The sequence below is a fragment of the Bombus pascuorum genome, chromosome 16, assembly GCF_905332965.1.
Source record: "Bombus pascuorum chromosome 16, iyBomPasc1.1, whole genome shotgun sequence".
NCBI classification, from domain to species: Eukaryota; Metazoa; Arthropoda; class Insecta; order Hymenoptera; family Apidae; genus Bombus; species Bombus pascuorum.
The window spans coordinates 2813418-2826274 of NC_083503.1; the positions used below are offsets into that span (position 1 = coordinate 2813418).

The 12857-nt window shown below is 35.6% G+C and overlaps 1 protein-coding gene across 6 annotated transcripts in view; it reads right to left on the reverse strand.

The window, feature by feature from the left end:
- Positions 1 to 12570, reverse strand: part of LOC132915230 (phosphofurin acidic cluster sorting protein 2) — a 183667-nt gene extending 171097 nt beyond the window's left edge. For 5 of the 6 annotated variants that reach the window (XM_060975006.1, XM_060975005.1, XM_060975007.1 and 2 more), the window contains exon 1: positions 12383 to 12570. In XM_060975006.1, the coding sequence (XP_060830989.1) occupies positions 12383 to 12486 (104 nt within the window). In that variant the 5' untranslated portion in view covers positions 12487 to 12570. Of the gene's footprint in view, positions 1 to 11446; positions 12341 to 12382 lie in introns of those variants that run through there. The other variant, XM_060975010.1, reaches the window with a different exon arrangement.
- Positions 12571 to 12857: the final 287 nt, after the last annotated feature.

Genomic DNA, 12857 nt, shown 5'->3' on the forward strand with positions numbered 1-12857 from the left:
AAATTTGATCGCACATTCCATTTCACTGATACAACAACGAGTTTCGGTAATGTTACAAGGCAACGATCAACCAGTTTGTGGTACGAATCTATAATAAACACGATAGGATCTATAATTGCATTTTTGTTGCAACCAAGCTGACAACTAACTATACATATTTCGAGTACAATTTACGCAACAATTATAGCTACATATACAGGTGTACTCGATAAATAAATTATAAAAATCAATAACTCTCTATTACATTATATTTAGATAGACACTTGTTTTACACACTAAACGCTAAATGTAACCACCAGTTTTTCATGAGTTTTGGAAACTAGACAATGGTTGATCATCGATCAGTTTGTTGTTTGTGTTTATACTGTTTGTATTGACTAACTATGTATTTAGACTAACTAACTTACATGAGAATTATACATATGTATGTATATGTATATGTACATAGTATTTTTACTAACTAAATAGTAAAAATCAATAATTTTCTATTAAGCTATCACTTGATAGAGATTCATCCTACACGCTAAACGCTAACAAGGCAAGTTTCCCTGATGAGTAATTGCTTCTAAAAAAACTGCTCTATTTTTGCTCGTAACGTATATCATACGCAAACGCAGTCCGAACTTCGAGTGGAACAGATGAAAGGAAAAAAGTGTTCAATAGTTGGAATCGAGATTTCTCTCTGTCCGAGTTATGGCATTTACGTATATGTAGAAACGTTGGAAAAAATAAACAAAAATTACGAGAACATGTCGATATCGATTCTCGAAGCTGCTTATAGCGAACCGTTTTTCCAGTCGATATCGAATTTTCCGACCGAATGCCACCAATTTCGGTTATTACGAGGTAGATACCTTGCAACTTCCAACAATTATACTTCGTTAAACTGATTACTCATCTGAGAAAATTTCCCTCCTAAGTATAGCCAGCAGTCTACTCAGAATCTTTTGAAAAATAGTTTTGAAAAATAGGCAACGATGAATAAAATAAAATAATAAATCTATGAATAAAATAATAGAATTGAATAAAATAATAGAAAATAAGATGGATAAAACAATAGAAAATAACAAGAATAAATCCAAAATTGCATTTGTATTTTCCTTGCACTCAAGCTGACTAATTAAATATTCCCAGCCTAACTTGCACGAGAATTGCAATGTACACATATGGTGCGCCTAGCAAATAAATTGTAAAAACCAATAATTTTCTGTTGCCTCTCGCACTGAACGCTAAATACAACCAGAACTTTCATTGCGAATTTTCCACGCTTAGAAAATTTCCTGTAGATGCATGAAAATGCTGTCTGATCATACGCGACAAGACTATGGATATTCCACTCGTCTGAACAATTTCACAATGGAAATGCAACTTGTGGGAAATGTGTAACTAAGTAGCTAAGCGTTGCAGTACTTTTCAACTGTATTGCAATTTTAATTTTCTTTAATTTTCGATCGCATTTACACGTTAGTTTTGTGAAAAGAGACCCAGCCATGTGGATGATACGCGCGCGCTGCGCACAGTTTCTACGCGGCTACGAAAATCGTCGCGTAAATTCTTCCTACAAAAGCGGATAGCATTTCGACGTAGCTAGCGATACTTCCGCGTTTGCCATCGAATTTCCTTGGCGAGGCAAACGCTCGTGATCCACGCGAAGAAGGAACTCACGACGCAAGTACTGACGTCAACTTTCGACTGCGATGAGCAGAAACAATGAAGGAAACACGAAACGAGGCTGCTTGTTGGGCGCATCGATGACGAATCGATTCGGCTGCTACGCCAGCGATTGAACCGAGCCGCTGCTCGGCAAAAAAGTTACGCGAGGGACAGAAGACGGGGAACGAAACGTGAAGTGAAATTTTGCGGATGATTTGCACGACGGATAGGCGATCTCCATGAGCAAATGCGAGGTATTGGCAGCAGCGACGATAACGAAACACAGCGTTGCGGATAGCCGTAAATTGAAGCAAATTTTATGCGTCATTTCTTCGATATTGCTCGAGAAACGACTGGTCGTGACTGGACACGTTAACCGGTGAACACACGTCGATGCAGAACTTTACTATGTTGCGGTCGACGTATATACTCGTCGTGTAAAATAGATAATTACCATTTACTAAGAGAAGCCAAAATTTTAGTAAAAGGTAATATAAATGATATTTAGTGGTATTTCCTTTTTATGCTGCCAGTAGAATTATGTATTTTATTAAAAAAAAAAGTTTGACTTTTGGTTATTAATTTTGATTATTTGGTTATTAATTTTGTATCGAATGAAAATGTGATACTCCTTCGGTGAAATTTACGACAGAAGCATTTAACCTGCGGTTGACGTATATACTCGTCGTTGTTTCTCGAAAATAAAAGCAAGTTGAACGTTGTGGGATGTGAGACATCGCGAATGATGGTTTTTAATATCTGAAATAAACGACAGGGAGACAATCCTGTACGACGAGTATACTCGTGAAACACAGAGTACGTATGGCTGTTATACCATAGAATTAACGAAATGACTGTCGTAACTGCAACGGAACGACTGTTTTATTTTTCAGTTTTATTACTGACAGGGCTCGTCGTAAAACGAAATAGTGCTATTTGTGCATGACGAGTATACTCGTCAGAAACAGCTAACTGATTAAATACTGTTACGAGACTCGACTATATCACGACTATACTGATCAAGTCATGAAACCAATTTGAAAATACACGTACATGAAAATTACAAGATATTTAAACAATACATAACGTGTACAATAATGTAACAGTGTGTATATATAGAAAACCAAAAAATTGAAACAGTCAATTATTATTACGCCTTATTATGAATTAGCATAACCAATTATTATCCATTGCACTGATGAACTTCAATATTCACCGAGACCGTATTTGACTCTTCTTCTACCCTTCAAATGGCTGCTCATGCTGTACGCTAATTTTTACTAAATATACGCTTGCGATAAATAACTTGTCAACTAGATATAGAAATGTGTGTGCATATATACATATATATGTTCTATAAATGTGTGTGTGTATATACATAATTTAGAAATGTATCTATACATATATATAATCTACAAATGTGTGTGTGTGTTAATATAAATAACTTGCCAACTTCCATATAAACACACACACACACACACACACACACACACACACACACATTTATAGAATATATATATGATATATAGATGATATAGAAATGTGTGTATGTGTGTATATATATATAATCTACAAATGTGTGTGTGTGTGTGTGTGTTTGTTAAGATAAATATTTTGTCAACTTACATATATATGTAGATGACATAGAAATGTGTGTATATATATAATCTACAAATGTGTGTGTGTTTGTTAAGATAAATATTTTGTCAACTTACATATATATATATATGTAGATGACATAGAAATATGTATATATATATATATATATATATATATATATAATCTACAAATGCGTGTGTGTATTTGTTAAAATAAATAACTTGTCAACTTCCATACATATATGTAGGTGACATAGAAACGTGTGTGTGTGTGTATATATATATTCTAGAAATGTGGGCATATATATATAATCTAGAAACGTGTATGCATGTGTGTGTGTGTTAAATAAATATCTTGTCAGCTTCCACATATCTAGAATATATACACACACACACAACCACATTTCTAGATTGCTTTCAGCATAGCCACGACAGTCGTGTCTCGTTACAGGGCCGATGAAATTTCGAAATATGACTCATACAACTACGGACTTAAAAGTTTTCTGCGACGGGTGTCGAAAGAGGGAGGGTCGAGAAGCCAATTAGCGCAAGCCCAACGTTCCCTGAAAATTGGCTAAGTCGTTCGGAAACTAATCTATCGTTAGACTTTTCAGTTGAAAAATCAATTAAGTCCCTAAGCTGCATCGATTAAGTCCACTTAAATTTACGCACTACGTCAACTACACCGCAGTTGAGTCCATTTGTACATCATCTTGCGATACAATCTTTTCCCTGTGCAATAAATCTTCTACGATAAAATCATTTCTTTCCTTGTTTTTTCATCCTCGCCGCTACATCGTCGGTTTTTTACAACCATTTCGAAGAAGCCTTATTTACCTCGGTTTCAACGATAACGTAGCTACACCGATCGGTTTGTGAACCGCCCGTGTACCCACGAACACACACACTACGCTCTCAAAACGTTCGCTGTCGTTGCGGATATTTCGCATTGGCCTGTGGCATCCTCCACGCGTATCCCCCATCGTCGAGTGGCGATTTGCGATTAGTACACTCGTCCGGTCTGGGTAAACGTAACGGAGGCGAGGTCGCGATGTATTCAATACGATTGCTGCGTGCTCGGAATCGACCAGCGTGTGCCTGTCTGCCGTGCAGCGAGAACCGCAAAAGAGGTGGAAAAAGTTCCCAGGCGATGAGAAAACGCGACCACTTTGTCATGTAAATGAAGGAACGCTGCGAACCAAGGGTGAAGTGGTATCTTAACCCTCTTACCGCGCTCCTCGACATTTATTCTGATCGCGTAATAATGATTTTCTATCTGTTTGCTGATGCTAGTAGATGATTTATTCGCATATCGTGCACGTAGATATTTCGCCAGGCGAAATAATCGTCGTTCGATGTGAACCAGTGACCCGTTCTCTGACAAACCGAGACGAGCCAGCGCGTCAACTCTAGCCATGTTGCGATTCCATGGTTCAATGACTCACTGCCATGGTGACCGCGGTTATCTCTCCCTTAACGCCTTAACGACCATACGCTCTGACGAGTATAAAGAAACCTGAGCTGCCGCGTATTTTTCGAAAAGATTCAGAAGCAGAAGGTTCCAATTTTTAAGGAATTCTGTCGACATAAGGAATCATATTGAAACATTTGCTGGATGCGCCTTCGCTCCAGCTTCTGGCATAAGTGCCATGGTGTATTTCGCGATCTTTTACCAGAAGATTATTCGCGAATATTTTAGGACAAATGGTTGCCATCAAGAAAGGAATTCCAGCCAACAAAAACACCGCATGGGTACTGAGAAAAAGGGAGTGGCGTGACACGGTATATTTGTAAACATTGCTCGATACTTCTCTATCGAAGAAACTGTTTTCAAGGATATTTCGCTGAAACTCGTCCCTAAGAATATTTTCAAACATGCTCGTTGACTTTTAAGAAAATACTGGAATTGTTATACGTTATAGTCTCGTTGGAGAAAAATGGAATTAGAATTAGAAAAATAAGGTTCCGTCGGATAATTTGCTTATCGAAAGATTATGTGCTTAGCAAATAATTATTTTGTAAGCTTGTAAACAGTTTTCCGCTTTTACTGGAAAGCTTGTTTCACTGGTGTTTCGCTTCTCAGACACACGCATACACCCAAGCGGTGACGTGTTTACACACTTCGCATAAACATCTGACGAATTTAGTTTCCTTTGTGATTTTATGGCCTTGTTGTCTCGCGATCTTCATGTTGCCCTTGGACAATATCAACAATATTTACTCGCAAACGATATAGGCAATTGCTTCGTGTTATTCGAGAAGCTTCCAACTCTACACGATGTTAGATTCTTTAAAATAAAATATAATATAGCAACGACACAGACAAAGTACGTGAATAGTCAGATATTGTGAAAGCGGTTAATTGAACTTTCAATCGATTAGACGATTAATTAAACCTAAAGGCACGTACAATGTTACGCTATCAAAGGTTTTCTATGATTTTATTGTACGATTTACGAACGCTGATAGACCTTTCCGTATCATCCAGATTACGTAATCTCGGACAATCGAGGTTCTGCTGTATTGATAAAGTTATTACAAGGAAAAGTAAACGAAAACGTGGGCAAAAATCATTTGGACATTTTCATTGCTCTGTGCTCGTGTTTATTAATGTTAAATTAAATTGGTAATTTAACGAAAGGTAAAAGGTATAGAAATATATTCAAGGAATACTCAGCGAGAAATGGACACATTAAATAGATTAATAGATAAAGAACAGACGGGAGACAACATTTTTTCGATAATCTTATCATCTTGATATACCTTCGTATCACTTCGCTTACGTATTTTTATATTATTTGTTAGTACATAGTATAATAAATATATTATAATACTATTATATATAGATATATACTATTAAACATTTTTAATACATATATAGCATACATAAAACGAATTAATCATATTAAACATATATTAATACTATTATATGTGTAGTATAGCATTAGTATTAATATTATTAATATTAGTATTAATTAATTAATATTAATAATTAATTAGTATGGGTATTATAATAGTATTATTATATAATAATAATTATTATTATTAATATTACATAATAGTATTAAACGTATATTAATACTATTATATATGTATATATATATTAATAATATATTTAGTTCCAGATTTTATAATAGTAATTAAATATTATAATAGTATTCATAATATATTTATTATATACTATTATATGCCTATATATAATAGTATCAACGATATATTTATTATAATATTTATTAACAAATAATATAAAGGTACGTAAGCGAAGACATATAGAATATATATAATAGTACATATATATATATTATAATAAATATATCATTGATACTATTATATATAGGCACACAATAGTATATAATAAATATATCATTAGTACTATTATAATATTTAATTGCTATTATAAAATCTGGAACTAAATATATTATTAATATTTATACATATATAATAGTATTAATATATATTTCATATTTTTAATACATTTTACGGATGCTATATGCGTCTTAAATATGTGTAATATGTTTAATAGTGTATGTCTATGTATAATAGTATTAGAATATTTATTACAATAAGTATATGTACTATTATATATATTATATAATAAATATTATAATAAATATATTATTAATACTATTATATATACATATATGGATTTCAACCCCGTGATATTAAACTTCAATGGTGTCTATTCCTCAATTAATCTTCTTTCTCAGCCCAGTCATTTAATTTAGAATTTGTTGTACCCTATCTAACTCATATTACTTTGTAATTTACTGCACGTTAGCATGTAATTTTGTAAATTTCATTTCCACGTATATTTAACAATTAACAAATAATAAATACACATACTTATATGTATAATCTACTCGGTTACTTTTTCTTCCCCTAACTAAGTACATAAATAAATAAATAAATATTACTTAGTTGATATTGTGCAAAAGTGACATCGAAATCATAGGACAACATAATAAATCCATAAAAGAAACTGCAAATGTCCGGCCACGTACGAACGGGAGGGTACACGTACAAAATAACAGAAATCCCACTCTGGCAGAGTCGAATGATAAAAAATAAAAGGTCGATTCAGATATCACTTATCGTCCTGTCGGACTGAAAAATATTTTACGATTTTTTACTATTTATATCTAACGCTATTTTCCTGTTCGTACAGTTGCAACGATAACTAAATCGTAATAGCTATGGACTGTAATACGTGGAGCACACGAAGCGCAGTTGTCTATCCCTCGTGGATAATTGTCGTGCCAGAGGACTAGCAACAATCCAGGACTAATTAGAATTCAGATGAAATGGCCGATTCTAACGACGACGGTCAACTACAGAAGACCATACTGCTCGTAGCAGTAGCATGAGCCTTTCTGATTTCCATTAGAATTGTAAATATTTTCCAAAGACCCTGTCGCCTGCGAGCAGCGCGTGAAAGCTGCGATCCGTGAATAATTCAAGGTAAAAAGCGTGGCAGGATCGGTCTCGATCTCTTTGGTCGTTTGCCCAGTTCAGCGGGACGTTAGACGCGCGATTCTGCAAATTTTTCATGCACAATACCGGCTACCCTATTCGACGTGTTTCACAGGGCAACGATCCTAAGGCGACGTTGGACAATAGAACGAAGTGAGAACTCTAACGTCTCAGGCTACTCTAACCTTGACCAAGGTCTCTCTTCCTCGAACTTACCAGGGTAATATGAGTTTCCGGATTACGATGTTTGCCAGACCGAAATATATATATGTATAATACGGTACGTAGCGAAGGAACACACGACAAATATATTTTTCCTGACTTTCGTATTTCTTGACATACTTTCGCTGACTGATTCTAGGGTACTTAAGGTTACGTATTCGAAGCTAGGTACTTGGCGATTGAATAAGAGGATTTCCATACACCTCGCGTAATTGCAAACGACAGCAACCTATGGTATCCGAAGATATATAGGTCTATCGAAGATAACCGTGGCAGTTACATTTGAACAGTCGATGCAACCCGATGAAAATATTCGTATTGTTCTTGTATTTTCCGCGATACAATGGGAGAATGTTTCTCTGGTTCTTGGCACAAGTGGGACCAATGTTCTGGCAAATTGAAAGCGAAACGGGGAATGTAGCTGCGTCGATCGAATTCCATGTTTATCAGCGATAAATATCAGGCGCTGTAAACATCTACATAATCTTTTAGAACGCGCTTGGAAACACATATCGCGATCATTCCAGGCTCTCAACGTTGGATAAAAACACCTGAAGCTACTGGACTCGGGCGTTTTCGTAAGGGAAGTTTTCATCAACCTTCGATTATCTTCTTTATTTGCGCTAATTAATATCACATGTTGTTCTTATCAGACAAATTACTTTAACTTGGGCGCGCTCGTTGCACGCAGCTTCTATCCAACTACAATTAGCGTTTTCTTGTTCATACCAATTAATGTCAACTATTATTTTTATCAATGTCGACAACCATACACGATCGCCCGAGATAAGATCACAGGGGCAAACTAGATCAACCGGCTAGCTGTTCCCGACGAATATACTCGTCGCGATGAAATGGAAATATTATTTCGTTTTATGACGAGTGTACTCGTCGCGAAATGGCAATATTATTTCATGCTGCGACGAGTATACTCGTAAAGAAATGGAAATATTACTTCGTGCTGCGACGAGTATACTCGTCGTGAAGAAGTGGCAATATTATTTCGCGAAGAAGTGGCAATATTATTTCGTTGTACGACGAGTGTACTCGTCGCGAAGTGGCAATATTAATTTGTGATGCGACGAGTATACTCGTTGCGAAGAAAGTAGTTACAATCTTCCGTTTTAAATTGCAATTCTAGCGGAAACCAAAATACATTCGTACACTTCAACACATTTCGAACATTTCGAAATAAACCGAAGGAATAAAACGATGCAAAGAGCTCTGAGATGAAATTCACGCATTTGCTATTATTTGAGCCTGCAAATACCCGCGCGCGATCATCAGAACGAGTACTATTTTAATATCACGCGAGTGATGTTCAGGAAATTTCGAAACAATCCCCAAAAGATATTTAACCTGCGTCGTTTGTTAATTAAAAATTATTGGCCAGTGCTCAACCCTTTTGTTCGCATTTACGTTTGGAAATGACAACGGTGCGCAAGACGTTTCCCAGGGCAAATGTATGTTTCATCGTTTCATTTAGCTGGTTCAAATGGCGAGCACCCGCGTCTCTTGGAAACCAACAGGTGGACCACGTTCATTACGAATATCCGATTTAGCATAGAGACGGGGCGAGCAATACTTTATACATGTTGGAAAACGTTGAGGAAACTCGGTGTATCGGCAATTTATTCGACCGAGGATACTAATTGTAGTCTATGACCTCGAGTAATTCGCAACTGGTATTAATTAGAACGACGAAGGTCTGTACGTAGCTTAAAACCCGTTATTCTCGGTAATTGGAGAATCGTCTACATCGAACATGTTAATCGATATCTTGAAAGTTTCTTGCTTGCGTTATTATGTGTAAACTAAATGTACCAAGCGGCACATTAAGTATAGCCAGGCACGGCAGCGAATTACGGTTCAACGTTATATAATGATAGAATATTGATTAATTCGAATTATTTCTTATGTGTACATTGCATAATATGGTAACGGACGATTTGATTTACTAACGTAGGAACACATAATACAGTGAAATAAATAATTAAATGTGATTAACGATAATGGAATGAAGGATGTAATAACAATGATGATATATTGAAACGTAAGTAACGATAAACAACGTTATAATAGAAAGATTACGCAAGTTTTAATTATACCGTATCCTAATTTGTGGAAGAACTCGTGACCTTACTTGGGATTATGTATCGTTTATGATGGAAGATCATGGATTATATTTTTAATAAATTTCAAGACCGTACGAGAGCATTTATTATTATTATTATTATTATAATTGTTATCGTCGCGTCAATTTATGCGAACGTCGTGTCGGATGGAAAAGTAAAAAAAAAAAAACTCGACGCAACTACGCGGATATAAATTACGTTTGAGCGAAGTGCGTTACGGGCACGACAAAGCGATTCATACGCAATAAGAACACCTTTATCGGGAAGGACTGGCAATAAGATCCGGAACAGCCGGATGTCACGTAGCAACATTACTAAGTTATTGGTTATTGGATATCTCCGATCGATTACCACCGACGTCCGAAATATAACGCAAAACAAAAACCACCTTGAACATATCGCAAGCCTTCGAGAAGACTTTTGGGCAAAAACAAAAGAAACGAAATTAAAATATGTTTGTAAACGACTGGAAGGTTTGATTTAACTTCTAATACAACAGAATAATCAGTTGTCGATTTTTCACAGAAATTTTATAAATTTATTATCATTACGTGGATAATTATTTATATCGTGTAGATATTTTTATATATTTTTTGATGACGGGATTTTAATAATTTTTTGGAAAATGTATAGATAGTGGTAAGTAGACCTCGATTTTTTTGATATAAATTTTATGCTTATATATATATTTTGTAATATAATAATAATATATAATTAAATAATATAAATTTTATGCTTATATTATATAAAAGATGATAATTCCAATGCTAAATATGTATCTGCTAACGTATAGATTTGCAGATATATGTATTAATTTTTTAATACGTAAATACATGCGAATAATCGATTAATAAATGAATATTTGCATGTTAATCTTTAATACATGAGTACGCGACTAATTTAATCCTCTAACACTCAATGTATAATATATATCCTATATCGTATTTTAACAAGTTATTAACATTATAACGTTAATGTTAAATGTACTTAATTGCGATAAAACCGGTCCTATTTTAGCGCAAAGGCGAATAAAATATATATACGTGTATGTATATATATATATATATATATATATTCCAATCGTCCTTTATGTCGTGATTTTATCGTGTTTTAAATATATATATAGTAAAATGTAGAGAATACAAATAAAAATTAAATACTAAAGGTAAATTTAATCCAAACTTTCATTATCTAACAATTAAGGATTAAATTCCTTAAATTCGAACAAAATGTAATAACGTGTATTAATAATAAACGGTTATTCACTTTGAATCATGGCGCCTGTTTATTTCGTTTCAAATGGAAAGAAACATGGTGAACTATTCATAAAAATACGTAGCAGAAATAATTCGTGATTAACGTACTTACGGATTACTCGTATATTATATCCTGCATGAAGGCTTCTGTTTACTTTCGAATATTCATCGGTGCATAGAAATGCGTAACGAGGAAAGAAAATGATTCAATGGGACATTATATCACGAAACGGAAGCTAAGATCGAATTAACGCGCCCGTGAAAACGGACAACCATGACATTCGAACACGATATCCCATTGCACGAAAGCGTGAACTTTGGCGGAACATATTCTAACCTAACGAGCGTACACGCACGATCAACACACGACTGTTTGTTTGACTTGTTTATTCGCACGCGACTAAGCATCTACCATTCGACCTACAACATAGCAACAATTTTTTCCTGGTAGCCAATGTCGGTATACTCGTACACAAAACTTTGAACTTTCCTTTCGTTCCTCTCTCTCTTTCTCTTTCTTTCTCTCTCACTCTCCCGCTCTCTCTTTCTCTTTGCGTCGAATCTCTTACATTTACTCGAGTATAAACCGTCGAATATAAACAAATAGAGAAAGAAAAAGAAAGGAAAATCGCCGGTATTGGAACGATATCGATCGACTATCGGCGAGATAAAACCACTGTGAATATCGGGATCGAGATTATGATGCACACGTTCGGTCATCTGTCACATCCGATTGACAGCTAGCATCCTACAATAGGCAGAGCGCGCCACGCAGTCCCAACCTGACACGCATCCCGAATAACCTATCTGGCGTATGTTATAAAAGAAACACGTTAATCCGATGGAAGGTCAGAGCAGTACGCGAATACTGGTGCCCTTGAGGCAGGGGTGCGAACAGAAAAATGCGAATGATCATGGAAAAAAGGGCGTGTGAATACCGTGAATGTCCGTCGAGTGTCTGGCGTCCACCAGTGACAACGAAGTAACAATGCGAATATCGCGTGTAACACAGAAGCTGTACAAGAATTTATGATTGATTATTGATTACCTGGGTATACAGTTCGGTGCAGTACAATCTACTTCCCAGGAGGCAAACAGCTTCATGGGAACAGGCCGGGTGGCCGGGGCTGTCGTCTTCGTACGCTCCGCCATTTTTGGCCCGTCGGCCCACAGAAACACTCACTACACCTTCAGTTCACCGCGGCTCGCGGCTGACTGACTGACTAATCACGCTTGTGGCGCCATATGAACGACCGTTTCGTGAATCGACGAAGAATTACGGAAAAGTACGAAGACACCTTCCGGAGAATAACCGAAGTAAACAACGCGAATTATATCAATGTGTGTCTATGCATGTACATACTATGGAAACACGCTCGCGAAGCAATCGCACGGTCGGTAATATTCCTCAGATATATTTCGAAATTCACGATTATTGATTAATAAATATTATATGAATATTATAAGACTGTTGAAACTTTGAAATAATTTACGATTATCATAATTTTTTTATTTATAACTTA